This window comes from Phallusia mammillata, chromosome 5 (assembly GCF_965637545.1).
Source record: "Phallusia mammillata chromosome 5, kaPhaMamm4.hap1.1, whole genome shotgun sequence".
NCBI lineage: Eukaryota > Metazoa > Chordata > Ascidiacea > Phlebobranchia > Ascidiidae > Phallusia > Phallusia mammillata.
Genome location: NC_137256.1, coordinates 14,494,744 through 14,522,483, shown reverse-complemented (window position 1 = coordinate 14,522,483; position 27,740 = coordinate 14,494,744). Strand labels below are relative to the sequence as shown.

At 40.5% G+C, this 27,740-nt stretch overlaps 4 protein-coding genes and 2 long non-coding RNA genes across 11 annotated transcripts; 3 read left to right on the top strand and 3 right to left on the bottom strand.

Annotated features, from left to right (window-relative positions):
* The first annotated feature begins 562 nt into the window (after positions 1 to 562).
* Positions 563 to 3,273, top strand: LOC145228910 (uncharacterized). The gene is made up of 2 exons (XM_080094124.1): positions 563 to 1,839; positions 2,568 to 3,273. Exons 1-2 carry the CDS (start codon positions 1,589 to 1,591, stop codon positions 3,064 to 3,066), a joined length of 750 nt encoding a protein of 249 aa, XP_079950250.1. The 5' UTR covers positions 563 to 1,588; the 3' UTR covers positions 3,067 to 3,273.
* A 2,036-nt stretch (positions 3,274 to 5,309) lies between these two features.
* LOC145230203 (uncharacterized) lies at positions 5,310 to 6,356 on the top strand. The gene is made up of 2 exons (XM_080095592.1): positions 5,310 to 5,821; positions 5,878 to 6,356. The coding sequence occupies exons 1-2, from the start codon at positions 5,653 to 5,655 to the stop codon at positions 6,354 to 6,356; spliced, it is 648 nt and encodes a 215-aa protein (XP_079951718.1). The 5' UTR covers positions 5,310 to 5,652.
* Positions 6,357 to 6,392: 36 nt separating this feature from the next.
* Positions 6,393 to 6,835, bottom strand: LOC145230204 (uncharacterized). The gene is made up of 3 exons (XR_013860580.1): positions 6,737 to 6,835; positions 6,505 to 6,675; positions 6,393 to 6,448 (listed from the first exon to the last, which is right to left on the bottom strand). It is a non-coding gene; the product is annotated as an uncharacterized LOC145230204 (long non-coding RNA).
* LOC145230206 (uncharacterized) lies at positions 6,760 to 9,355 on the top strand. Of its 2 annotated transcripts, XR_013860581.1 has the most exons (6): positions 6,760 to 6,821; positions 6,901 to 7,024; positions 7,232 to 7,352; positions 7,556 to 7,597; positions 7,799 to 7,891; positions 8,204 to 9,355. It is a non-coding gene; the product is annotated as an uncharacterized LOC145230206 (long non-coding RNA). The 2 variants fall into 2 exon arrangements; XR_013860582.1 differs by having other exon boundaries at positions 7,232 to 7,597; positions 7,799 to 7,952.
* Positions 9,356 to 13,089: 3,734 nt separating this feature from the next.
* On the bottom strand, positions 13,090 to 16,688 carry LOC145229790 (tyrosine-protein kinase JAK2-like). The gene has a single exon (XM_080095117.1). The coding sequence runs from the start codon at positions 16,617 to 16,619 to the stop codon at positions 13,230 to 13,232; it is 3,390 nt and encodes a 1,129-aa protein (XP_079951243.1). The 5' UTR covers positions 16,620 to 16,688; the 3' UTR covers positions 13,090 to 13,229.
* Positions 16,689 to 19,043: 2,355 nt separating this feature from the next.
* LOC145229149 (uncharacterized) lies at positions 19,044 to 26,963 on the bottom strand. Of its 5 annotated transcripts, none has more exons than XR_013860376.1 (2): positions 19,306 to 26,963; positions 19,044 to 19,243 (listed from the first exon to the last, which is right to left on the bottom strand). XR_013860376.1 is itself a non-coding variant. In XM_080094436.1 (2 exons), the coding sequence occupies exons 1-2, from the start codon at positions 25,883 to 25,885 to the stop codon at positions 19,979 to 19,981; spliced, it is 5,727 nt and encodes a 1,908-aa protein (XP_079950562.1). In that variant the 5' UTR covers positions 25,886 to 26,963; the 3' UTR covers positions 19,044 to 19,978. The 5 variants fall into 5 exon arrangements, 3 of the variants coding, with proteins under 3 accessions (XP_079950562.1, XP_079950560.1, XP_079950561.1); XR_013860377.1 differs by having other exon boundaries at positions 19,044 to 19,496; positions 19,662 to 26,963; XM_080094436.1 differs by having other exon boundaries at positions 19,044 to 25,444; positions 25,625 to 26,963.
* Positions 26,964 to 27,740: the final 777 nt, after the last annotated feature.

Below are 27,740 nucleotides of genomic sequence, written 5' to 3'. Positions count from 1 at the left end.
ATTGCCCATTTCAGATCATTGCCAATGCTTGCTAAAAACAGATGCCGTTTCATTTCTTCTGAAGCGTCGACACTCGTACAATAAGATTCGAGCATATTAAAATATTGACCTAGATCCTCCCCAGGCCGTAAAGGCGGAGGTTGCATTAAAACGTTAAAAGACATTATAAAATCAACCTAAAATACAATACTTAAAAACACAAAAAGGGGAGTCTTCCTAGTAAAACCAGCGGGTAGTGGTGACAGGGTCCTGGCGTGCTCGCCAAGTTGTTACGGAATTATTTCGGCAGCTTTGGGAATTCGGCTAAAAGATCTTTCAAGTGGCGATGTTAAATTCCAATCAACCCCTTAAACCTAATTCTGTACCTTAAAACCAAAACTGCCTCCCTAATTCGGAAACGGCCCGAACCCTGCAATAACGGCTCACCACTAAGACAAAGAAAGACCACAAACTGGTTTCACTAATGGGCGCCTTGTTTAAATACAGCGATAAAAAGCCTTCACATAAAACAACTCCGAATTCGACAAGTTTCGCTGCAAGTCAACGCCAGCAATGGACGACACAAAACAACACGGTGTTACTCGCACGGCGCCCAGAGGAAGACTGACCATGCTTTCTTCTCAAGCACGTTTTACCACACCAATCACGTTGATTAACAAATCACGTGATTCCAAGAGGCACATCCGGGTATCGCAGAACCAACAAGCGTAAACACGCAAACGGCACATATGAGGCGAACGTATAAAAGACAGGAAAAGCATCATGTGTAACAAGAACCATTTAGTGAGGATACTGTGTGGTGAGAAAAAACACGCAAAACAATTAAGTGAAGAAATGAGTGGCGAAACATGACAACGATTAAACAAAACAATTAAGTGAATAAATGAGTGGCGAAACATAACAACGATTATACAGACTAAACAATAGTGAAACACAGGATAATAAACTGTAAAGAATGTTATGTGCATGAAGGTGTGTAATAATCCGAACAAATAGAACAAAGTAACGTGAAAGAATAAGTGAAAATACGTGTGTGAAGGTGAAGTATTCAAAAGATGCGTCATAAATAGAACGTGATTAAAATTCGCCACACTACCATGTAATTTTAGAAAAGGCATCGATTTTGACTTGCTCCTCCAGCATCATTTCTGGAATCGCCCCAGTGCTGTCTCAAGCGCAAATCTTCAAGAGATTTATTGATGACATTGTTTTTATTTGCGTTGGTAAGACTTCTGCCAAGCGAATTATTCATGATGCCCTCAAACATCAATTTGGGCGATTTGGGTTAAACCTAACTCTGCGCACGATACACACAAACGAAGACAACAAGAGATTGGAATTTTTAGATGTGCTTCACAGAACAACGCCAGCACATCCCTATCGGTTTGTAACGTGCAGCTACACAAAGCCAACCAGCAACAATCGTTTGTTTTTACATGGGTCATCGCACCATCCGTCTGCAACTTTTCGGTCGATTGTACGGGGTGAAGCGATTCGGCTAAGATATCTTAACCAGTTGTATGTAGATTACACAAAGAGCCTGAAAAGGTTGCAGTTAAAGGCGAACTGCTCGGGTTTTTCCAAAAGAATGACTGCTGCTGTAGTTGAAGAGGCAAACGCTTGGAAAGATCAGCGTTATGAATACAAAAGACATTCCAAGAACAGTACGTGTGTAAAGGAAAGAACAAAGAAACTCGTTTGGGCCACGGAATTTCCAGCGCTACTGCACCTCACAGATAAAGAAAGGGCACTTAAACCCAACTGTATGGTGACATGTAAACGACCACCCTCCCTACAACAACTGTTTTTACGCCCTAGGAAACTTGCTTTAGGGCAGCGGTTCTCAACCTTTCTGGTGCCGCGACCCCTTAAAACAGTTCCCAAGTTGCGGTGACCCCACGCATAAGCGCCGAGTTTTACAAAAATGCAAGGTGGTGGATTTAAATTATGACGTCACTAATGCGTGCAGCCAAACGAGCTCCAACTCAAAGCCCAATATACTTTTAATAAAAAGCAAAGTTCGTCAATTTTAACAAAAAAATGTTTTTAAAATAATATTGATTTGGAACAATTCGCTTTAACGTTTTTTTGGTTTAGCAATGTTTAGAAACAGTTTCGTCAAGTCGTTGCTTTTGTATCACCCAAAGTGACCATTTATTACAGAACAATCGCATTGTACACCATAGTGCCCAATCATACACTGCCAACAGTTGTGTGTTTGACGTCATACAAGTAAGGCACCAACCAAACTAGTTGCTTTTTCGTCAGCACGCTTGTTCAAAAGCAAAACTGTTCCCAAATTTGTTCAGATTTTACGGTGTTTCGTAAGATACCGATACAAACAAACCCAAATATCCACGGTAATTAAGTCTTCGAAAATTAAAGATCCACCCCAGATGTAGTTACTAGTTTACATAAACAAACAATGAAGGGAAGGAATGTGGTGCCCAGTTCTTTTGTTTTTTATTTGTTAAATTAGTCTATGGCCTAAAATGAGTTGGGAGCCATTCCCTTAGGCGACCCCAGGCAAATTGTCAGGCGATCCCAGTTGGGGTCGCGACCCACAGGTTGGGAACCGCTGCTTTAGGGCGACTAAACCATTGCGCTCCATCAGGATGCTATCCCTGCGGGCATTGTGCCCTATGTGGCAACCATGGAAACCACAAAACCGGCATGGTTAAACATACCGCATTTCTGCAAACCTCGATGCGCAGATTTAAGATCTTGCAACATCTGACATGTAGGAGTTATGGCATTTACGTCGCCACTTGCAACTTATGCCAAGAACAATATGTAGGCCAGACAAAAAATCGGTTTGCAACTCGGTGGTCGGGTCACCGCGCCATTTGGGCGAAGTTTGACACTTCGCAGCGCGATGATGGGACGGCGCTTTTACACCATTATAAAGAACGACATCCAAACGAGTTTGCGAAAAAGCCATCAATTGAAAGTTGCTATTGTGTCGTGTTTGTTGAACAGCCACGTACTGCTGACCTGGATTTAGCCGAAGACAAATGGCTAAACAAAATCAATGCGAAAATAAACATTAAAAAATGGTTTTACTGAGGTGTAAGTGACGCGTGTTTTTTCCTTCGCCTTTTACGCTTTTACGTCTTTATCTTTCGTGCGTTTTCTTATCTTTCGTTGCGTGTCCAGTCATGCAGTTTAGTCTGTTGGGCTTTCAGTTGAGGATTGATTGTGTGTGCAAAGGAAACATTAGATTTTTCTATTTTCAATGCCTTTTCTATTTTTAATCCCTTTTATTGCTTTCTAGACACTGAAGATGCTTTTTAGCGAAATTAATTTGTTTTTACAACACTGTCAACACTGATTTCAGCCTGGAAATAAAGATTTCCCGAACTTGTGATTTAAAAACCCTTTCGTTAATTTAATTTTAATTCTACCCATTACCTTCACGGCTTTGTCCAACACCAAATATGTTGACTGTGCACTGCGCAAAACATTTTAATAATGTAAATCCGTCCTTTTTAACGCCCACTTCCTGAGATAATAACTCACGTATATTCTACAGTATGTTGTTCTAAAATCAATATTGCTTTGTGGTGGCGTCCAAAAAAATAGAGTCCGCATTATCATTGGTTCTGTTCAGGTTTAACGCTAACGGGGTACAACTCCGGTTCTGTTTCTTTTTAAATGCATCTTAGCGGTTCGGGCCTAATGAATTAAATCAAGGAATCGAACCGGAACTGATCCCACTCGTGAACCGGTTTGAGCGGTTTAATTCATAAACCGAACCGAATCCAACCGTAATTACATTTTCTTGAAAACCCAAACCGGAGTAGAACTGCTCCAATTGCAATAATAATTTGCAATATCGTGTTTATTCGATTGATGGCCTGCAGTTTGTGCCATTACCATCTTACATTTTAATATCATTAGTTCTACACTCCCGCTTTTTGATTTATTTTTCGTTCAAAATTATTTTGCGTGTTGGTTTTAGCACACCAAAACATACGCTCTGCTGGGTTCAATTATTTGGGTTGGGTTGAGTTAAGTTTATTTCACTCAGTGAAAAAATCGTAGTAACACAATTGTACTAAATATTCACCTTGCCGGAGACTGCGCAACGTTGAGTTGTAAAGCGCGACAAAGTAGAGGGCACGGGGTGGGGCCGCCACCTTGGGTTTGTAAAGCACGGTGGCGGCCACCGTAAAAATTTTGGTTCGTTTATGGCGGTATCGTACGAAATATCGTAAAACCTTAAGAAAATTAGTCTTTTAACAAGCGTGCTGCCGATTCAGCCACAAAATGTGGCTTAAAACTGCAACGTGTTTTGGTTAGTGCCTTGTTTATGACGTCAAACACACAATTGTCTGCCAGTGAATGTTTGGCCATAGGCGCCGAATAGGCAGTGGCGGGGTGGCGCCGCCAGCTTGCCTTTTTGAAGCACGGTGGCAGCCACCGTGGAAATTTTAGGTTAGTTTGATAACGGTATCGTACGAAACATCGTAAAATGTGAAGAAAATCAGGACTGATTTTGTATTTAAACAAGTGTGCTGGCGAAAAAGCAATAAAACGTGCCTTAAAACTGCAACCCGTTTGGGATAGCGCCTTGTTTATGACATCAAACACACAATTATTTGGCATTGAATGGTTAGTCATTATTGTGTACAATGCGAATGTGTTGTAATAAATAGTTATCTTAGTTGGTACAAAGCAACAAGAATGTGACAAAACATTTTTCAAAACGTTGCCAAACCAATGATAAACTCTGCAGCAACGTGTTTCAAATTAATATTATTTAAACATTTTGTTATTAATGATTTTGACGAACGTTGCATTTTATTGGAACTTTGTTAGGCTTTGAGTTTGCTCAAGCTCTTGTGGTTGCAGGCATTAGTGACGTCATATTTTACGTCCGCCACCTTGCATTTTTGTAAAACTCGGCGCCTATGCCCGCTGTATTATTTTGGAAACATCATGTCATTCATGCGGCTCTATCGCGTAACAATGGGTTTGACCATAGATAACTTAATTCACTAGATGCGCAACTCGTCTGCCGACTAAATTTTTTAAAAAATCTCTCGGGTAAATTACTGCATCAAATAAGATGTAACTTTTAATGAGTATTTATGTGTTGTTGATGTATTTTTTAAACATTTTTATTTTATCAAATCTTTTTTAATTACCACGAACGCGAATATATTGGTTTTGCCTTCCCTCAGACGTTGCACGCTTGAATGAACCAGTACACATGTCGTGTGCATTGGTAACAACATACACATATTTTGTGGTCTTGTCGATAGTTTTTTTGAGCTGCGACGTTTAGTTTGATAAAATTGTTTTAGTTTTTAGAATTTCCCGTATAATATCATAACAAAATGGCAATTAACTTCACTTATGTGGCAAGTTTGGACTTCGAGTTCGCTGAATTGGACAATATGCCAATGTACATTTGTGAGGAAGAATTGTGTGGCAAGGTGTTTGGCTCACTTCAAGATTTAAAGGTTCATTTTGATTCCCACCTTTCTTCTAAATTAGACGATGATGTTTTAAAAGATATCTTCACCACAGCTGTGTGTGAGTCGCAGAAGGTGAACAAAAAAATTGCGACCCCTTCCGAAAATCAAAAATTTCATCAAATACTTAGTCACAGAATTTATCAAACAAAAAAAAGAAGACCAGTTTTATATGCTTTATCCTCAATATGCACCTTCAGCAGCTAGTCATCTCGGCATTACAAACCAATTTGAAGCCGCTCAAATTCTCATCAAGATTTTTGATTGTATTGTAAAAAAAATTTCTGTTCTTCCACCGACAGAATCAAGTCCAATTCAGGACATTAATGAAAGGGAAACAGGTTTGGCTAATAAAATTACGATTTTGTTTGAATTTTAAATTTATTGCATTTTTCAGAAATATTGGAATATATTGATGGGTACCTAATAAAAAAGGCTAAAACTTATTTTCAACTTGATGATTCCTTTATATCATATATTGTAAAAGAGAAAGCATCTGGCAAGTTTGTGGAGATGATGGAAAAGAAAGCAAATGTTCTGCACTATCCAACCAATGAGTTTCAACAATTTATCCAATCAATTTTCATCCGTTACAAAAAAGAAACTGCAGTATCTCCAAAATCTGTCAACTTTTTTAGCATAACTAATGCTCTGTCTAATGAAGTTTGGTACAAAAGCTTCATTGCAACTATTGTTGGGATGTGTGGAAAAGATGAAAGTTTTGTTTTGAAAGTATTTGAGTATATTGTGCATTTGTTTATGAAAGTTTTAGGTCATAACTTTGCCAAATGCATGTTTCATAAGTATTGCAAAGCGACATCTAAACTGAATGCTGGTCTGAGAGGGGAACTTAAAAAAATCTCAACTAAAAAGTAGTATGGAAATTATACCCTGTGATCTTTTTTGTTAGGGATTGAATTTATTTATCTTTTTGTTTATCAAGTTGTAGTTGCTGTAGTTGTTTAGACCTAGAAAAAGATAATTAGTGTAAGTGGGTAAAATGACATTGGTTTATATGTTCTACCTTTTGTCTTTTAGGAAATGGTTCGTCACATACCTCGGTCCATGCATTTTTGTTCCCATACGTTGTGTTACCCCCCTTAACTTGTTTTATAGCTTTTCGCATAGATAGAGAATTGATACCAAAGCCAACTTGATTAATATCTGGGTTGGTGTTTCTCCTCATTGCAGCTCTCTAAACAAAATAATACAAACCAGCTGATTTTAACTGGGATTTTAAATTATACTTTGCACACCAAATTGCCAAAAACAGCTTCCAGGACATCTTGGGTGAGGGTCCCAAGGCAAACAAATCTCATGCCATCTTGCAGTAACCGCTTTGTAAGTGAAATCATGTTTGTTGTTGTAAACAAAAGTCCATTAAGTGTAGTTTTTGAAATTATGCGTTTGTTTTCCCCAGGATATATGATTTCCACTTCATTCTGTTGGATATTTAAAGAATGACAGAAAAACAAAAGTGAAATAGTTCAACTTCAGATGTTTCATGAGGGAGGAAAAAACCTGACTACCTGCCAATCAGTTAGGTATGGAATAAATTTTGATTCCAACCATTGCAACCGCTCATCTTCTGCTGAATAAATTGCCCTGTTGGCTCTGCATGTTATGATATCAAACCACCTGTTTAAATAATTAGTAATATCTGCTCTCAACTCTGGTTATTATGCTCCATCATCAAGTCAATGAGTAAAAAATAACTTAAATAAAACCTAACCACAAAATATATAATGCAGAATATACTTGTCCATCATGCAGATAAATTGAGCTGTTCCTTGTGAATGTGGAACATCTTGCTTTAATGCGACAGCCACACTCCAACTTAAAGTCTCTTTTGCAAAAGACACTCTCATCTAAGTTTGTATCATAAATTTTTGTTGCATTTTAAAGCTAGTCTAATTAAGTTAGTAGGCGTTGTACCTTAGTAAAGGAATTTAACTCCATGTGTACTTTTGAAAGTTTTGTTTTGTGTAAATGACGCTGTGTTTCAAGCTCATATAAAAGTTGGATATGACTCCACAGAATGGAATTCCCTGATTTACTCAAGTATTTTGTTCCAGATGGCTTTGATGAAAATAATGCATTTCTGGCTGTCTGGAAAGGTAAACATCTGTTGACAATTGTCATATACAACATAAACAATTAACAAAAGTAGCTCAAATCTAACACCTTTAGCAAGTGACTAGTGTCGCTAAGTAGAAAAATTGGATAATCAGGTCTGTAGGGATTGGTTGTAGTGAAAAGGCCTGTTTGTTTTTTTGCATTTGACCCATGAATAATGTCAAAAAATTTTCTGTTAACAGCTGCGCCATCAGCTACAACAGCATTTATGTGTGCTCCATGGTGTTCTGCAATGCCAACAACCTCCCAAAACATGGAAGCCAATTGAAATGCAGGTGTGACTGTGGTTGGCCACCAAGAGATAAGCATTGAAATTTCCTTCTTAAAAGATCTGAGGTAGAACACTGCAATCATGGTACATTAGCAAATACTAGTTAAAAGCAAGTTTTGCATTATGTGTGCAATCTTACTACATATATGGGTTGCCATAATGGTGTCTGCATTTCTGGCCCCGTAGTCAATAAATCCAACTAAATGGCCTTCCTTGAATACTAAATTTTCTTTGACTACATGAAAAAAAAAATTTAAAAAAACATGAAAAAGTGCATAAATTGCTGTTGTTAACTAACTTTTCATTTCATCCACAGTTATGTATGCCTCGATTGGGGAAGCAAGTTTTTCAAGAGCATTGACTGCCAATTGGTTGATACCACATGCACCAGAGCCAAAATTTCTAACAATCGTCCATACATTGTTTAATAGATTTGTGATCATATCTCATTTTATAAATTTATGTGTCAAATTGCATCTTATACCTGTACTGCTGTAAAGTACGTGCTGATGGCAATATAAGAACACCACTGGTTCTGAGATGATTATATGCTGCTGGAGATCTAGCAAACAACTCAATTGCCCAACGAACCACACCAGGGTGGTATCGTCTCCCATTAATGGCCTTTGAAGCATTCTTACACTGCATTTTAAAAAATAAGGCTTGCCACTCATTTAGTGAATGTTTTTGACTCTCAACCAAATCCTGCAGATGGGAAATGATACATTACTGTTCCAAAAACAATGAGAAACATTTGATTCTGCATACCAAGATATCCGAATGAATTAGGTCATCCACTGTTACCAATTCTTCTTCACTAGTTGCACTTGATTTTATTTGCTGCACTCTGTTGTGTTCCATTTTTTTGGCATACTTCGCACACATTACTGGCCCTTTTTCTGTTACTGTGTTTTGAATGTTAGGTGATCTAGCTTTAAAAACTTTAAATGTGTTGCCATATCTACCGACTACATTGCAGTATGGTGAGCGAATTATGGTTGTGCCTGTCAGGGCCTATCCATTCCATGCTTGTATGACATGTTTATTAGTATTCTTGTTTTCTCTGCTTAATCCCATACAAAGTTTAAAGTTATCCAACTCCCCTGTAATGATGTCAATAAAAGCCTAATGGTAAAAAACTGCCTTCTTTCAAAAGCAGGTGTTATACTTAAAAATGCATTTAAAGTTGATTTCTTTAATGGAGTAATACCAAAGGATAGTGGTTTAACTCGCCATCCATGAAATGAAACCCATTCAACCTCAACATTGCTTGAGATGCAAAGTCTACGGCAAAAAGTATAACATACAGAAACCCAGATTAATTCTTAATAAACATAACTGTACCTTATGTATGCCTCAACAATCTCATCTTTATATTGTTCTACCAAAAGGTATTTGCCTTTTCTATGAAATGACCACTTTTCTAAATGTTGTACAACGTTGTGTAAAATAAATTGTTAACTTAAGAAGTGTGTACTACCTTTCAGTTGAGGACCTAATTGTTTAAAAGCCTTCTCAATACTTTCAATGCTGTGGTGTTTAACTCCAGAAAGAACCTTTCTGTCAAATGGTACTTTTCTGCTTGTCTAGGCCACAACAAATGTTATTAGCTATAATAAACATTTATATGTTCATAGGCAATGTTACCACTTTTGTCCTGCACAGCTGTTTAGGAATATTTTTGGATGGCAAAGCACCTATTTTTAACTTTTTTCTGCAACCAATAATTAGCAGATCGCTTTTTTCAAAGTGATCTTCACATATGAATGCTCTGAAAAAAATACTGTTTGATTTTGACAACAGAAGTGGGTTAAAAGGAAAGAAATATTACGTTTCTTTGTGAAGCATGTCCTGTATTATGTCTCCCTTGGTTGGGTCACGCAAGGAGAGTACACATTTTTGTAAATTGCTGTAATGTTTCTTCATAGCAGAGTTGCCTTGAAATTTAGGACTGCAAATTTTAAACAAAGATTTTTTGACATTGGCACGGTTGTGCGCATAACTGCATTGAGGTATGCAACAATGGCTCATTTTTACTGCAACCTGACTACACTGCTTACAACAAAATAACTTTCATTATGTGGCTAACCTAGCTATTACACAGAAATACAACTAAATCACATATACGAGAATTTAGTCTTGTCCATGGTTATATTTAACATACAAAATCAATCAAACAAAAACGGTTAATGATCCTTTAAAAACACAAAATAAACTTTTTAAAACAATTAAACTACGCGAGATACATGAAACTTATGTAACCTGCAAGTTTATTATCACTTCAATTTCAAAGTTATTTGACGTTTAATGCAATAAATTGCGATTTTTTGCCAATATCTTCACACTTCAACCATTGCCCGCCATTGTAAAGAAGCCAATGTGTACTGGTTCGTTCAAGCGTGACCTGTCTGGACGATTTTGCCGAGTTGCGCATCTAGTGAATTAAGTTATCTATGGTTTGACAACTTGTGTTTTATGTGGATTATTGCATCACAAAGATTGTCTTGGAAAGTACAATTATTTGGTCACTGCCAAGTGATTTTCATCTACATCTTTATTGAAGTAAGCGGAACTTACGCTTCCGTATATCACAATTTTAGTGGCTACCCTGTATGCCGGTAATGTCTTGTCACCAGCTGTACTGATGAGACCTTACAGGTGAAAACTATGTGCACTATCTTTAACTTAGCCTTCTTGATCATTTTTTCCAGCTCGTGTTGTTATAATACACATAACAGACCTAAATAACCCTGACAAGTTAGTTTTATGACAATCAGGGATATGCGAGTGCCCTTTCAAGATCACTACTAACAACTTTTCGCTTTAAAACTGTAGTCTGCATTGCTGGAAATCGACGATCTTACCCGGGTCATCCAAGCGTGACCGATCTGGCGATATTTAGGAGTGTCGCCTCTATATTAGTGCCCTATGGTTGCATATACTGTAAGATACACTGGGAAATGCGGTTTGATTGGTGTTTGGTTTCGTTAAAGGTATTTTTTAGATTGTCCAGAATTTTGCCTTTGCCGATATGGTAACCCATAAGGCCTAGATTACTGGTAAAAGCCCAGTCATGTTTTAAATTAATCTATTAATCACGGTAAACATTTATGACGTAACAAATGTAGTGTGTTCTTCATTGTTAGCAGAAGCTTTTACTGATTATCGTATTTACTCGATTGTAAGCCGCCCTCGATTGTAAGCCGCATGTTGAGGTGTTCAAAAAATAATGTAAGCCGCACGCTGGAATTTTAGATACGATTGTTTCTCAATGCATCCTTCTGTTGTTATGACTATTTGCCCATATCTGTTAGTTATGTTGATAACTGTAGGCTACCCAACAGAACGTATATCGACGTATAATCTGTACATGGATACAACATTTCCTGAATAATATTTGCTTCATTACTCATTGCTATATACTTTGCTGATCTGGGATTAATAGCTACCACAACATAACGAGTTTAAAAATTATCTGGTATCTATATTACATCGTTTGGGATACACAACATATATCAATGATCAAAAATATTTAGTTTTACTAACATAAACACCACGTGCCTCAACCCCAACACAGCAAATTCGTTCACTTTTGCATGCACGCGCTGTCGGAACAATGGATTTTCAATTCGGACAAAACATTAATAAACAAAGAGTAGTGTTGATGGGGCCATAGACCAACTATAAATCTATAAATGTGGCTACAAATTACGATCGCGCATGCAAGTTTATTGGTCGCGCGGCGCGACCGTACGTCCGCATTTTTGCACCCCTGGGCTAGGCCTACCCTATGTCGTTTTGGTTCCTTCGTGCTTGACTATATTAATTTCCTTGTTCACGGTGCTTCGTTAGTCTGTAGAAATTGTAATTGTGCGAATTCTGCAATAATTATTTACCTATAGCTCGCTTGTTTGGAACTTTGCAATATTTCCTGTCGCAGTTAATTACGATGTAAATGTGACTTTGTGATCTGGTGTTCACGTACTTTACCCTAATCTTTTGTCCTGTGCCGTGATTGGACGTCGACTTTGTGCAGGAATTGTGTGAGAGCCAATCGCAGGAGCTTTTAAATCGCACCGCTGATGTAAATTTTAGCCCAAAAGCAGTTAACTCCTAATCGTGTGCTTTAACATAATGTAGGCCTATAGTTGTATGCCAATATGTAACTCCAGCTAAAAGTGAGTGTTGTTATTAATTTCTACGATTTTGTTGTTTTATAATTTTTATGTGCTTGTTGATTGCACAAGACAACAAAGAATCTGAGATACAAATCCCTCCCTATCGAGACTCATGAGTCAGTGATTGAACAGCAAGAACAATGACTCTGTGAAGACGGAAATACAGGTAGCCTTTATCTACCACACGTCATACCGCCTGGGGTACCCCGGTATCGTCCGCTTTTGTTGTACAGAAACAGGGACTGGGGTGCTGGGTTCTTTGGACTATTTCGAACTCCCGCCCAGGGAAGAATTTATTCAAAGTGTGTTGACTAGAGACATTGCCGTGCAAATAAGTTCATTCAGAGTCTACCGTCGTCATATAACAACTTTAATTAATTAAACGATCATACGAGATCCTGACGCTGATCTTGACCACGATCTGTACGCTGTACGTAAATTTATCCCCAAACGCACCGTGGTGTTGTTTAGCAGATTACGAACACCGTTTACTATCCTGTCCCCACAGATCCCTCTTGCTGCCACAAAACTGGTGGATTTCAGAACAACGTACTAAAGAATGCGCAAGAAAACTGCCATAGGTTTTGTCAAAAATGCGAATTATAAGTTCTTGCAGTGCATAGTCAAAAACCTTTTGGTGTTTGATAAGGTCATGAAAATAATGGGTAGAAATAAACTAAATACACGGAATTGAAACCGGTTTTAGCTGCAAACTAAAACGGGTAATTAACCCGAACCTAAAATATAAGTTTTTGAATAGAAGCCCCCCTTAAAATTGTGAGAACACACGGTAAATAGCGAGAACACACGCCATTAAACTAAAAAAAAACATTAAAAATTATGAATGACAACAATTTTAATTCAGGATGAATTAGCCTACTAACAAACTAGATTTTATGTAATCTTCCGTTGTGTTTTTAACCTTTTTCCTCCTTGTAGGTATATAATTATAAGATAGTTGCTGTTTTTTTGAAATTGTTTTTGCCACTTCGCCCAATACATATATTTGGATCAACAACTAGTATGCAGCAGTTTCTCAAAAAACCATGTTATGATTTAAGTATGCTGAGTACAATATTTGTGAAGACAATTTAATTACAACACAAAAAGAAATGAACAATTTAGGAGCTTCTTAGCCATGTTTATGGTTTTTAGCAGAGTCTGCTACGGGTGCATTGCACAAAGAGAGTCAAATCTTCTCCTCAATTCATCAAATTTGATTCTTCGACACCGATCAAATGACCAACATTGCACCATTATTCTGTAAACTTGTTGGGGACAGTGCTCTGGCTGACAAAGACGAGTTCCATTTCGGAGAAGTTCTTCCAACTTAAACAACTCATGTACTGTAATGCTGGGTAATCCAGGGTATTGTGGCTTTGCACCATATGAAAACATTTCCCATATGGTAACCCCATATGACCACACATCAGACTCAAAATAAAATGATCGTGTTCCGTCAAGCCTCAAACATTCAGGTGCATACCACTGCACAGGAAGATCAGTCGGATGAACAACATAATAATCATGATCTTCAGCTAGAATTCTTGACAACCCAAAGTCAGATATTTTTACAAAGTATTGTGGGTTGGGTGGTGCTTGGCCAAGAAGGATGTTTCGCAATGCAAGATCTCGATGCAATAGCCGATGTTCTTGTAATGCTATCATGCCTTGTGCTATTTGACTTGCAAAGCCAAGAAGTGATTGGTGCAGTGTCAATATGGATACACCTTCTTGTTTTTTTCGATGTAAATATTCAGACAAAGATCCACACTGCAAATACTCCATTACTATTCTCACTGATGGTTCTGCTATTCCCAACAGCTTGACAACATATCTATGGTTCACCTTTTTCATTGTTTTTATTTCATTGTCAATATTAGCAGTGCTTTGTGGGTCACTGGAGGTTCTGCGCACAGATTTAACTGCAACTAACTCATTCCTACCATTCCGAAACTGATCATATTGATACAAATCAACCTGGCCAAAGTGACCTTCACCAAGCTTTTTAATCAGCATTAGGTTCCTGTCATCATACACTTTCAGCTCTGTAGTTACTCTGTCCCGGTTATTAACATTTTGGGCATTTCTCATGTTTGGTCTGACAGGAGGAAGAACATAGTCACTCGACAGAACTGTACCAAGTTCCCGTAATATTTGTCTGAAAGCAGGCCGTTTTAAAGGATAAGAGGACCAGCATCGATTGATTAATTCACCAATGCCAACTGAAGACAGTAAATCTGGTATTGGTACTACAGAGCCTGTCATGTAACCTGTACGCATTCTACCACTTAGGTTGTATGCATTATCTGGTTCATAAGTTGCACAGTTACAAATTTCACACAAGGTAGTAGCAAAACTCCACTTGTCACCACAAATTGTTGGATTTGCAATGACAGGATCTTCAAACACCTTGCAAAATTCATATGCAAGCCATGGAACTGTCAGTGCAGGCTCTGTAATGATCCGTTGTCTTGTTCTTTCTCCACAAGTTCTCTGACATGTTCTTACTCCAGGGTCACTTAGCTTGACTAATGGCTGTGGTTGGTCCTGCCAGAGCAATACATTTTTTCCGCATATATTACCATGAGGACAGTCAATATCCTCTAGGTACGTACATGCATGAGTCAATTGCCACAAAACATACACAAACCATTCAGGTGATGGTTGTTCTACCTGCTCTTGCAAGAATGTTGTTATTGACCCCATTGGAACATATTCCAAAACCAACATGTTTTTCATTGTGCCTAAAATCTTTACTATGTGAACATTGCTGACATGGATAAACTTCATTATTGACTCTTGAAATGACTCATCAATGTGTTGCTTTTGCCCCAAGTCATGGCGTCTTGATAAATCAAACACTTTTTTTACAACTATTTGGTGTTCAGGTTGTTGTCTCATAGCAAGTAAATTATTCTCAGTGTACCTGCCCCTACCCAAATGGCGTACAAATGTGTAATCCTGCTGCATGATTAATGTTGTATGGGATGTAGGAGAAATCATTCCACCATACAACTTTGTGTCATCATCCATACATCTCTGAATAATTAAGTTTGATCTCTGTTTGATTTGGGGGTTCATTAAATGATCAACATTAAATGGCAACACCTTTCCATGGTAGTGGCCACCAATGCATGCCTGAAGTAGTGATCCAATACTCCCATGTTGATGGGTCTCATCATCACCATATATACCTAAATTTCCTTCAACCTTGTCAATTTTATAGTTTTTTATCACCACTTCTGGGTGTACCGATGTAATTGTGGTGATGAAATATTCATCATAAGACTCTGGACTACAGCGAAGCAGACAATCACAAACATTTTGGTATGATTGAGAACTTAAAATGTGCTCAGCAAAAACATACGACATTGGTCCATGACATGATCTATTTAGTCGTTCCACAAGCATGGGTGAAGCAACATCCTTACAAAGGTAATGATGTGGGTCAACAAGTATTTGATAATATCCATCGATGCATGATGCAAGACTTTCTGCTTCCTGAACTGAGGTCAGAAGAAATTTTGTCTCACACCCATTCATTTGACTTAAACTAAGAATATAAATTGTTGTTTCAGAATCCAAATTTCTTCTAACTTGTAAACTCATGTCAATTATATCTGCAAAATCACACCATTTTTCAGGAGTTTTGCTGTTTGAACAGTGCTTTACAATACCACAGTCAGCACCCACTTCAACATTGGTACAGTCACTGTCAAAATTGGATATTGGGTTTAACTTGTATGTTTCAATATTTTTGTACCCAACCACCAACTCCAAATTTTCCAAATACTTCGAATGAAAAAATGACACATTACATTGAGAGTTAAGCCATGATTCACATCTTGCCCGAAAATGAACAAGGTAGTGGCGAAATTTCATCCATACCCTCAACCTATTTATAATGCTGAAGGATGCCAGTTGTTGCTGGCAGGATACTGGCAAAAGTTTTTTGAAAGGCACAACTTTTCTTATCTCTTGCACATCTTTTTCCAAAACATAAGCAAGGCGAAGCATGTCTAAAACAGCAACACCAAGTGCAGATCCAAGACCATCACCAATTCCTTGGTCAATCTTTAAGTGGCCCTGCAAAAAATCTTCTCTCCTCTGATAAAACAAATATTGCAACATATTTTCATTCAAAACACTAGTAGGTTTTCCATGTGTGGAATAACGTTTGGCCTGCTTGACTGCCCCATCAATTTGACATTCACTTTTGACTGTAAATCTCAATCGAAGTTCTATGTGACAATTTTCTTTTTGATTACCAGTTGTTCCAACCTCACCAAACTTGTATGTATCCAATCTTGCTCCTGGTTTGATCCAATGTTTCGTACAATAATCACACAGACTAAAAAGTGGAAGAAACAATGGAGGAATATTACATGCTTCAGCACACCTTAACAGAATTTGATCAAAAGTAGAAGTGCCAGGTTCTTCAATTTCAAGAATTGAATAATTTTTTAACAGATGAGGTATCCAGGCATCATGGCTAAACAGTGTCACTGGTTTTTTGAAGTAGGTTTTAATGTATAAACTAGTTTTAGCCATTTTCTGTTATTGTAAACATAGTGAACAAACCAACCTAAAAAACAATTTCCAAATGGATCTTTATGAAAATTGTGGTTGATGTACACATTTATTACAACTTACTCATTTTTTTAACCAAAAACAGTGTAAAAACCAGTTAGCATTGTAGTTTTAGTTCTGAAACATAAATATACAACAATGAAGAAGAAACTTAGGTGGTTCCTAAAGTTTTTGTAGTGCTGTCTTTATGGCTTATTGGGTTGGGATGAGGGTTTGAAACTAAAATAACGTTTAAATCTGGTCTCAGATACAACTTTAAAGCTTATATTCAGTGGTGGCATTCAAATTTTTTGTCAGCCGGTTGTATCACAAAAGTCATATTTTTCAGCCGGTTCTTTTACAAAAAGTCCATTAACAGTAACCACACTAACCAGTAATGCTAACCGGTTCGCTGATCTCATAAAATTTCGTAAGACGGTTCTATAGAACCGGCTGAATCCCACCACTATCTTATATTCCTAAATGTTGTATACTATACCATGAAGTGTTTAGACCAAGAGTTTTCAAACATGTGGTTCACAAGGTACTTTTGCACGGTATGTATTTGAATTCGGTGTCCACGCCTTTTACTAGTTACCATTAGAAACACATGCAATGTTTTCATGGGATAAGTCAAATTTTTTCATTATTACGTCATTGTATATTGCCATTATTTTCCAACAACAGTGATATAGCACAATTGGTTTTTTCACTCTGCTACACTGTATGTATGTTTGTTATTTATTCAATACAGTTTTTTGATGTACAGTACCTACTACCTAGATACTGGCATAATTACACAATTTATATTTCTATTGGGCAAAAATAACACACTAGAACCAGTGCTCTTCAATCGTTTTTGGTTTGGTGAACCCTTAAAGGTGTTATGGCGAACTCATGCACCCTATCTACTTAAAAAGTAAACTGAGGTAAAAAGCGAAATGAAAAATCATTTTGCATATTATCATGTCAATTAAACCGAAACAAAATTTTTTAGACATCAACATTTTTAAAAAATACAGAGGTTCATTTATACATCAGTTGAAACCTACATCTTTTTTTCTAATATCCTGAAAGTCAAATATTAATGGTTCATTAAAAGTTTGTGATGTACCCTTGTATACCTTTTCGTACTGGTGCATCCCATGCACCCTAGGGTCCACCGTGCACACCGGTTGAAGAGCACCACTCAGCACTGCCCTAGACCAGTGGTTCCCAACTGCCGGGCCGCACAAATATATTGCCGGTCCGCAAATTATCTTACTTTATGCCGAGTTACTTTTTAAAATGGAATGATAAGTAGACCTATTGCAAAGTTGTTGGTACCTGCGAAACTCATTTTACGCTTGGCTGTAAAACTGGGGTAGCTTTCCACCGTTGATACCCGCGAAATTGTTTGATAAAGCTTTTGTGACGTATATGTTTGTTTTGTCAATATTTTTTTGGAAAACAAAGTTATTCTTCACTTTTAACTTTGAGATAAGATTCATACTGGAAGCGAAACAACAGCAATTTTGTATGTAAATAGATAGGTGTTTTGTTGTTTGAGTTGAGTTGATTGCCCTTTGGTTGTAACGTTCCGTCCTAAATACATAGGCTATGACTAAATCTTGCATTATGTTGCGCAACGACAACTTTGGTGAACAAAAAGCTTATAAATACATGTTGCATTCATTATACGATCTTTTGTTGCCGGTCCGTGGATTTTTTTTCAAATTTTTACCGGTCCCACAGTGTAGAAAGGTTGGGAACCACTGCCCTAGACTACAGTCCTACCCGCTACCCTGCTGAGAAACGGTAGATGATTTGACGCCAAAAACTAGCGGCACTGGAGTCCGGTTCACTTTAGGTCAAGAAGGTAACGTCAGGTCAAATGTTTGAAAATGCTTGTTTTTAACGTTATTTATGATTTTAAACCTTCACCTGACCCTAATAGCCCTAACCGCCGGCATTTCTACAAATCTGCAAAAATTACGCGCATAGAGGCATTGTTTCTTCCACTACAGTAACAGTTGCATTCTGGTGGTTTAAACAGCACTTATAAACTATCATAAACTATTTGTCATTTGACCTAAAGTGAACCGGACTCCAGTGCCGCTAGTTTTTGGCGTCAAAGTATCTACCCTGAGGAACTTGGTAGAGCTACTAACACTGAGCTTGGGCTGGCCCCCGCCCTGAGAACGTCTGGTAGGTGGCGTAAAAGAGCATAGGCGTTTATGGTGCTGACTCAGCAATTATTCTTACCATATACCCAAATTGGCAATGGGTAAAAGGTAGACCAGACCAGACCAGCGAAAAGCTTGGACCAGTGGCGCCTTGTAGCGCTGAGGATATGTGCTATTTTTTAAAACAAAAAAATCATTATTTAAACGTAAAAACATGATTTTCGTTTAAAAATACCTGTAACGTCCCGTGAACGCGCCCCGGTTATAGCGCGGAACGTCACACGAGGAGAGAATTGAAACGCGATTCCTAATAGCCTCCAACAACCAGTCCACACAGATAGATGTTTTGCTGATCTTATTAGGCGAATTCTTTGAATGTAGGACGATGAAAACGAATAGGAAACGTATAGGAAACGTTAGGAAACGTATCGGAATCGGTTTCTGCATAAAGCATGACATTAACACACTGCGCTTTAAATGCAGAAATATAGCACAAATCTTACCAACTGTTGTGGTAACCGGAGAGTAAATAGCACGGGTATTCAACTCGCATCAATTACTGGTACACACCTAAACATACAATAACATATGTCACCACACTGCGCCTTTATGACGTCACACACAGTTCTTACCAAGCTATGTTTGGCGACAGTACAGAATAAGTCACGCTTCACGTGAAGATAAAACAGAAATACTGCGTAAACAAAATGCAACTTAAGCATCTTGTCTAAACCCAACTACACGTACAGTACAACTATTACAAAGCGAATGACATATTAAGTCATTGCGGTTAAGTTCACATTCATTACCATAATTCACATTTTAGAGTCATTAAACACATATGTACAAAGTGACTCACCAATAATCGTCAACACGACAATAAATAGCCTTTTCTAATTCAACCGACGCAGCACCGTGCTCCACGGAAGTCAGCAACGAAAAGAACTAAACCACGTTGCGTTATCACACAAAACTGGCAGTCCATTGTTACGTCACACAACGCAATAGATTACAACACAAGTTGTACTGAGGAAATGCGGGAATCTATAGAAATCTGCAATTACTGGCAAATAAGATGTAACATACCCCCCCACAATGTACGAATCCAAGGAGTACATTTACAACACAACACACAAACATCGGCAGTAATTGCGAACACAAAAAATAAACAACTAATCACGCATCGCGGCATAGCAAGCACAATTTTGCAATTGGGCGTCTGAGTGCTCCAGTGTGAGTCTTGACGATCACCTGACGCACTACTCCCTTCCGATCAGGAAGCACATCGGTCACGCGTCCCAGAAGCCATTTGCTCCTAGGCTGATTATCATCCGCTACAAGCACAATGTCGCCGACCGTGAAATTAGAATGTCCATTTGCCCACTTCGATCTGGGCATTAGCGTCGGCAGGTACTCGCGCGACCATCGCCGCCAAAATTGGTCGGCCAAGTATTGTACTTGGCGCCAACGGTTACGATGGAAACAGTCCTTCCCCGTAAACAGTCCAGGGGGCATATTCGGCGCTGCACGTTGCAGCAGTAGGTGATTTGGTGTAAGGGGCTCCTCATCCTTCGAATCGAACGTCACCGGAACCAAGGGACGAGAGTTCAGGATGGCCTCGACCTCCACCATCAGCGTCATCAGTTTCTCATCGGACAATGTCTGCTCCGAAAGCAGAGCGTTGAGAATTTTGCGCACAGAGCGTATCATTCGCTCCCAAACCCCACCCATGTGGCTGGCAGTGGGAGGATTGAAGCTCCACGCAATATCACGTTGTTGCAGATATTTGTAGATCTGCTTTTGATTCCACCTGTTCAGCTCTTCGCGCAGGATGCGCTCAGCTCCAACGAAGTTTGTGCCGTTGTCGCTGTAGATCTGGTCTGGCCGTCCTCGACGACCGATAAAACGTCGGAGAGCTCCAATAAAGGAGTCCGTAGACAGTGAATGCGCAATCTCAATGTGCGCGGCCCTGGTGGAAAAACAAGTAAAGATGCACCCGTACCTCTTTACCTCACTTCGTCCTTGCTTCACAAGGAAAGGTCCAAAGTAGTCGACACCGACCACCGAGAACGGCGGCTTATTGGCCTGCAGTCTCGCAGCAGGAAGGTCTGCCATCATCTGTTTGCCCAGGGGGCCATTTCTTCGGCGACAGGAAACACACTGTCCAAGAACACGCCGAACTGCTACCCCTCCTTTGATGATCCAGTAGCGTTGCCTGAGAGACGACCACGTGTGTCCCATTCCAGAATGGCCAACCTCGTCATGCTGTTGCATAATCACCAGGTCGGTAAACCGATGGTCGTATGGAAGAATCATAGGATGTTTAACATCGAACTCGACACACGCACGCTCGATCCTTCCACCAACTCTCATAACTCCATCGACTAGAATTGGGTTGAGCTTTCCAAGAGCCCTCTTTTTCTTTGGTAAACGAACGTCTTCTCCTTTGGCCTTTGACATCGCAGCGATAACGTCCGGGAAACTTCGTCTCTGTACATACTTTACAATCTCAAGCTCGGCAGCCTTGAGTTCAACAACGGTCAGTTGCCCAGTAGGTACTTTATACTTGGCAGGAAACCTCCTTGACATCAACATCGATTTGAATCTGAGCAACCAGCTTACAGCCCTTTTCAGCCGATTGAGTGATGAGTATCTCGCAATGAGTCGATCCGTAGCGGACTCGCTGGTGACCAGACAAACGGTTTGAGTTTCTTTCTTTATCAAAAGAAATTCGATTGGCAATGACGACAAGTCTGGGCATGAAGGCCATGTATCTTCTTGTTCCCAAAGAAACTGGGGTCCAGTAAGCCATCGGCTGGACCTAAGGAATTTATTCACACTGAGTCCACGAGACGCCTCGTCCGCTGGATTTACCTTGGTGCTGACGTGTCTCCATTGACTAGGCCGGGAAACATCCTCGATTTTGGCCAAGCGATTTGCAACGAACACTGGGAAGCGCTTATTGCAGTTGCGAATACTTTGAAGAACCGCAGTCGAATCCGTCCAGAACACGGATTGGCATTCGTCCAGTTGCAGCTCCTTTCTCACAAGTCGATCCAACTTGGCTGCAACAACGGCCGCCGTCAGCTCCAGGCGGGGAATCGAACATGTCTTCAGGGGGGCAACGCGTGCCTTGCCTATTAAAAACGAGCAGTGAATGCGTCCTTGCTCGTCTACCAGCCTCAGATAGGTCACCGCGCCGTAAGCTGTGGATGACGCATCTGCAAAATGGTGCAATTCCGTTTTTCGCACCTTACCAAAATCGTGGGGCTTCACGCATCTAGGCAGAACGACGCCTCCTAACCGCGGTAGTTGCTGCAACCATTTTGCCCACGATTCGGAGTCTTCATCGGAAAGAACGTCATCCCATCCCAGCTGCTTTCTGCAGAGATCTCTTTGCATCGTCTTGGCCACCACGATCACGGGCGCTGCAAAGCCAAGAGGATCGTATAAGGAACTTACCACCGACAGGATTGACCTTCTGGTGTAGGCTGTAGGCTGCTTTACATCGACATTGAAACCGAACTCGTCCGACGAAACGTTCCATCGAACACCAAGTACCCTCTCGCAGGAGGAACCATCCACGTCCAGCTCCTTCACCGATTTAGCCCGTTCCTCTTCATCAATAGACGCGAGAACTCGCTCGCTGTTGCTAAGCCACTTGGTTAGCCGAAATCCCTTCTTCTTGAGAAGTGCACAGATACCTTTGACCAACTGAACTGCTTCTGCTTCAGTCGACACGGATTTTAAACAGTCGTCAACGTAGAAATTCTTTTCTACCGTCTCGACGACTTCCTTTGGAAATTCGCTTCGCAAATCATCAGCGGCTTGTTTAAGACAAAAACTCGCACAGGAAGGGGAAGAAGTTGCTCCAAACAAATGAACAAGCATCCTGTGTGCGGTGGGCTTCTTCGACACATCGCCATCGGGCCACCACAAGAACCGAAGTGCATCACAATCTGTCAGCTTCACACGGATCTGATGAAACATGGCCTCCACGTCGGCCACAAGAGCTACCCTTTCCATCCGAAACCTTGATAGAACTCCTACTAAGGAATTGGTCAGATCCGGACCCTGGAGTAAAGCATCATTCAACGACTGGTCGCGGTATTTGGCAGCACAGTCAAAAACTACCCGCACCTTTCCGGGCTTGTGTGGATTTGTGACAGGGTGATGCGGCAGGTACCATACTACCTCTGCAGACTGTTCCTCATTTGGAACTTCTTCGGCATAGCCTTTAGCTATGTAACCCTGTACCGTCTTTGTATACGCATCACGTAGCACGGCGTCGCGTCTCAGGCGACGTTCTAAAGAACCCAAACGGTTTAGCGCCATGTCCTGGTTGCACCGAAGCGGTTGTGCGTTCGGGCGCCATGGCAACGGCAACTCATAATGACCTTGCTTGAATTGCACACTAGTTTTCATTTTATCCAATACGTAACGGTCTTCACGCGACATAGGCATCGCGTCGGCGTTGGTATCTTGAAAGTCGGTCTTCCACATTCGCTCTAACTTCTCGTGCAGCGAATCATTGGCAACTTGAGTAAAGTTGACGGAAAACAAATCAGTTGACTTGTTAGAGACAGGTCCTGCCAATGCCCATCCAAGTGGAACCCTGAATGCAATAGGTTGCTTCGATTTTCCCTTCCGTACCTCTTGCACGAGAAAGGCCTCTGGAACGTCTAGCCCGATGAGCAACAAAGCTTCACTGCAATCTACCTGTGGGAATGACAGGTCTCTAATATGTGGCAGTGCATCCAATTCCGCGTTTCTCGGAAACTTGTTGGCGGTGATAGGCAAACAATCAACAGCGAAAACCTCAGGAAGTTCCACTGTTGTAGAGCCATCGAGCGAAGCAACAGATAAATTCACTCTTTCGCCCTCGCGCTTGCGACTGTTCCCGTTGATCGTTTTAAGCGTCACGTTGCTAGGTTCACCTTGCAGCCCAAGCTTATCTGTCAGTTTCTTGTCGCACAAGGTAATGCCCGAGCCAGTATCTAAAAGAGCGTAAGTATCAACAGTCCTACCGTTAGCACTGACTTTGACCGCAACCATCATCAAGTTGACGCTCTGTCTACCGGAGGAAGCATGACAGTTCTTTCCAATCGCCGACACAACCGAACAAACTGTCCGTTCCGGCGCAGGTCCTTTGACAGGAGACTCGTCCTCTCTCTTCTCTGGCGGATGCAATAAGGTGTGATGGGCTTCATTGCAGTTCCTCACGGTACACGCTTTGGGGCTGTTGCACTTAGTGGCAAAGTGCCCAAATCTGAAACAATTATCACAGAGTCTACGGCGCCGGGTGACGCGCAGACGATCGCGGTAAGGTAGGGATTTAAATTCCTCGCACTTAGCAAGCACGTGGTTTCTCGAACAGCACTGGCACAACGGGGTAGTGGGAAAATGGGAAGGTCCGGCACGAACCTTCGGCCTAGATTCTTGTTCGCTTACAACGACATGACTGGAAGCCTTTACATGACTACTTTTACCTTTCGCCTTCTTAGCTTCGTTGCGATGCTCATCGAGCATGCGGCTGAACAGTGAATTTGCAATCCGATCCTCCGTTTCCACAAAGTCCACAAGATGCTCAAACAAAGGTTCACGGCCAGTATCTCTGAGAATTTTCTCAACACGCCGTTTCCAAGCCTCTTGCATCTTGAACGGTAGACGATTCACAACAGCAATCAACGTGGGGTAATTATTCATCTCGGAATGCTCGTCAATGTCTGAAAGTGTAAGTAAACAATCGCGCAGCGACTGCGCAAGCTCGCTCAAACCAGCAGCATCGTTCGGTCGCAATTCTGGACCGTTGACCACACACCTTACACATGCATGAGCGATTATGTGTGACTTGCCAAAGTGGTCGTACAGTAACTGTCTCGCTTGTTGGTACCCGTTTACCTTTAGTCTAAAGCAGTGTTCAATCAGTTTACGGGCCTTGCCATCACAATGCTGCGCCAAATACGACAATTTGGCACCATCGTCGTCGACCTTGTCGTCGATACGAGAATCGAAATTGCGCACAAACTTCCAATAGTCCATTGGATTGCCATCAAAAACGAGAACCTTAGGCTTCGGTCTGTTTATGTGCTTTACAAGTGATGCAATCTCATTGTCATGCACGCCAGTTGGCTTGACTGAATCGTATGTACAAATATTATTTACAATTGGGTTTGCTGCGGTAAAGGAACCTCTTTCGTCAAACGAAGATTTAATTTTAGGCGCATATTGGGATGGGGACTTCGAAGGAGCAACATAGTCAACCACATACCGCTGGTCAGGAGGGCTTCGCTGCGACGTGACAGGCGGTGACGTGAACAATACGCGACGTTGATCCCCGAGCGGCTCCTCCGGGGGAGGCGTGGTCGATTTACCAGAACCTTCCTTCACCGTCACGTACTCCGTGTTTCCTGACATCTCGTCCCAAACTTTCTCTTCAACCTCTGCGGCTTGGAGCTGGTGCTGCAGTTCCAGCATTTCCATTTTGTCCCTTTGACGCTGTTCTTCTTCAGCACGACGAATTTCTTCTTCGGCGCGACGTCTGTCTTCTTCTGCGCGTCGCATGTTCTCTTCTGCGCGTAGTATATCGGTTTGCCGTTTCATTACTTCGTGCTGTCTGGCTAGCTCCTGCTTCTGCGCTGTCTGTTGAATAGCAAGACGCGCAAGCTGCGTAGTAACTTTAACTCTAGTTCTACTGTTAGTGGAAGAACTAGATCGCCTACTTCGTCCGCAGAAGGAGTCGTTGTCCCTTGGACTCTTATCACCACTTCCACCCGGACTAGCTATGTTAACAGGTAAAGCAATGCTAGATGGAGAATTTACCTCACGAATCCAGTGAGAAACTCGGTCATCAAATTCGGCCTTGTTTTTCCTCACGCTAGCTAGTTCGGCGGCAAGATCGGGATGCGCCTCGTAGACAGCAACAGCATCCACAAAAAGGTGTTCAAGCGCAACCAAGATCGTCTCGAGCACCTGTTTGTTGCGGTGGTCCTTCATCAGACACTCGGCGGCTAGATATTGATCATCTAGACGTCGACGACAGTCAGCGATCGCTTCAGGAGTTGTAACGTTTGATTGGCTCATCTTCGACCGCTTAAATATTTAACAAACGGTTAAACTGATCTTCAACACACAGTTGAAGCTTATTTCAAGAAGCAGTTGAAACTTGATTTCAACTGTATTGTTCTGTTCAACGAACAGTTGAAACTTGATTTCAACTGCAGAGTTGTGTTCAACAACAGTTGAAACTTTCTTGCAGGAAGCAGTTGAAACTTGATTTCAACTGCAGATTGTCTTCAACAGCCAGTTGAAACTTTCATGTAACGTCCCGTGAACGCGCCCCGGTTATAGCGCGGAACGTCACACGAGGAGAGAATTGAAACGCGATTCCTAATAGCCTCCAACAACCAGTCCACACAGATAGATGTTTTGCTGATCTTATTAGGCGAATTCTTTGAATGTAGGACGATGAAAACGAATAGGAAACGTATAGGAAACGTTAGGAAACGTATCGGAATCGGTTTCTGCATAAAGCATGACATTAACACACTGCGCTTTAAATGCAGAAATATAGCACAAATCTTACCAACTGTTGTGGTAACCGGAGAGTAAATAGCACGGGTATTCAACTCGCATCAATTACTGGTACACACCTAAACATACAATAACATATGTCACCACACTGCGCCTTTATGACGTCACACACAGTTCTTACCAAGCTATGTTTGGCGACAGTACAGAATAAGTCACGCTTCACGTGAAGATAAAACAGAAATACTGCGTAAACAAAATGCAACTTAAGCATCTTGTCTAAACCCAACTACACGTACAGTACAACTATTACAAAGCGAATGACATATTAAGTCATTGCGGTTAAGTTCACATTCATTACCATAATTCACATTTTAGAGTCATTAAACACATATGTACAAAGTGACTCACCAATAATCGTCAACACGACAATAAATAGCCTTTTCTAATTCAACCGACGCAGCACCGTGCTCCACGGAAGTCAGCAACGAAAAGAACTAAACCACGTTGCGTTATCACACAAAACTGGCAGTCCATTGTTACGTCACACAACGCAATAGATTACAACACAAGTTGTACTGAGGAAATGCGGGAATCTATAGAAATCTGCAATTACTGGCAAATAAGATGTAACAATACCTTAAAACCATCAGTTAAAAAAAATCCCAAGTCCCCATCCTCCCGGAACAGGAATGGGAGCATGATGAATTTTACACCCATTAACCCCTTGTAAATCCTATCAAACTCTTTGTTAGAAAACAAACTACACGTCAACTTAAAGGTATTTAAAATATCTTTCATTTGGTGTAAGTTTCGTACACGAGCAAAGATGTTAAGACAGCAAACACGCAGGAAAACTGAAAACAAATCCTCCTCATCAATGATCCGACTTAGAAAAAACCACCTATACCTCCATTTCTATCATCAAAATATACATCATCTGAAAGTTTTTTAAAATATCTTTCGTTTGATGTATGTCTTATCTACGTGCAAAGATGTTAAGAGGGTGTAAGAGTGGGATCAATTCACAAAAGTCTTCCTCATCACCATTTCATCTTCCAAAATACCATTTAAACCTCTATTTTTATTAACAAACTAGACATCATCTGAAAGGTATTTAAAATATCTTTCGTTTGATGTAAGTCTCATGTACGAGCATAGATGTTAAGAGGGTGTAAGAGTGGGATCAATTCACAAAAGTCTTCCTCATCACCATTTCATCTTCCAAAACACTATTTAAACCTCTATTTTTATTAACAAACTATACATCACCTGAAAGGTATTTAAAATATCTCTCGTTTGATGTAAGTCTCATGTACGAGCAAAGATGTTAAAAGGGTGCAAGAGTGGGATCAATTCACAAAAGTCTTCCTCATCACCATTTCATCTTCCAAAATACCACTTAAAC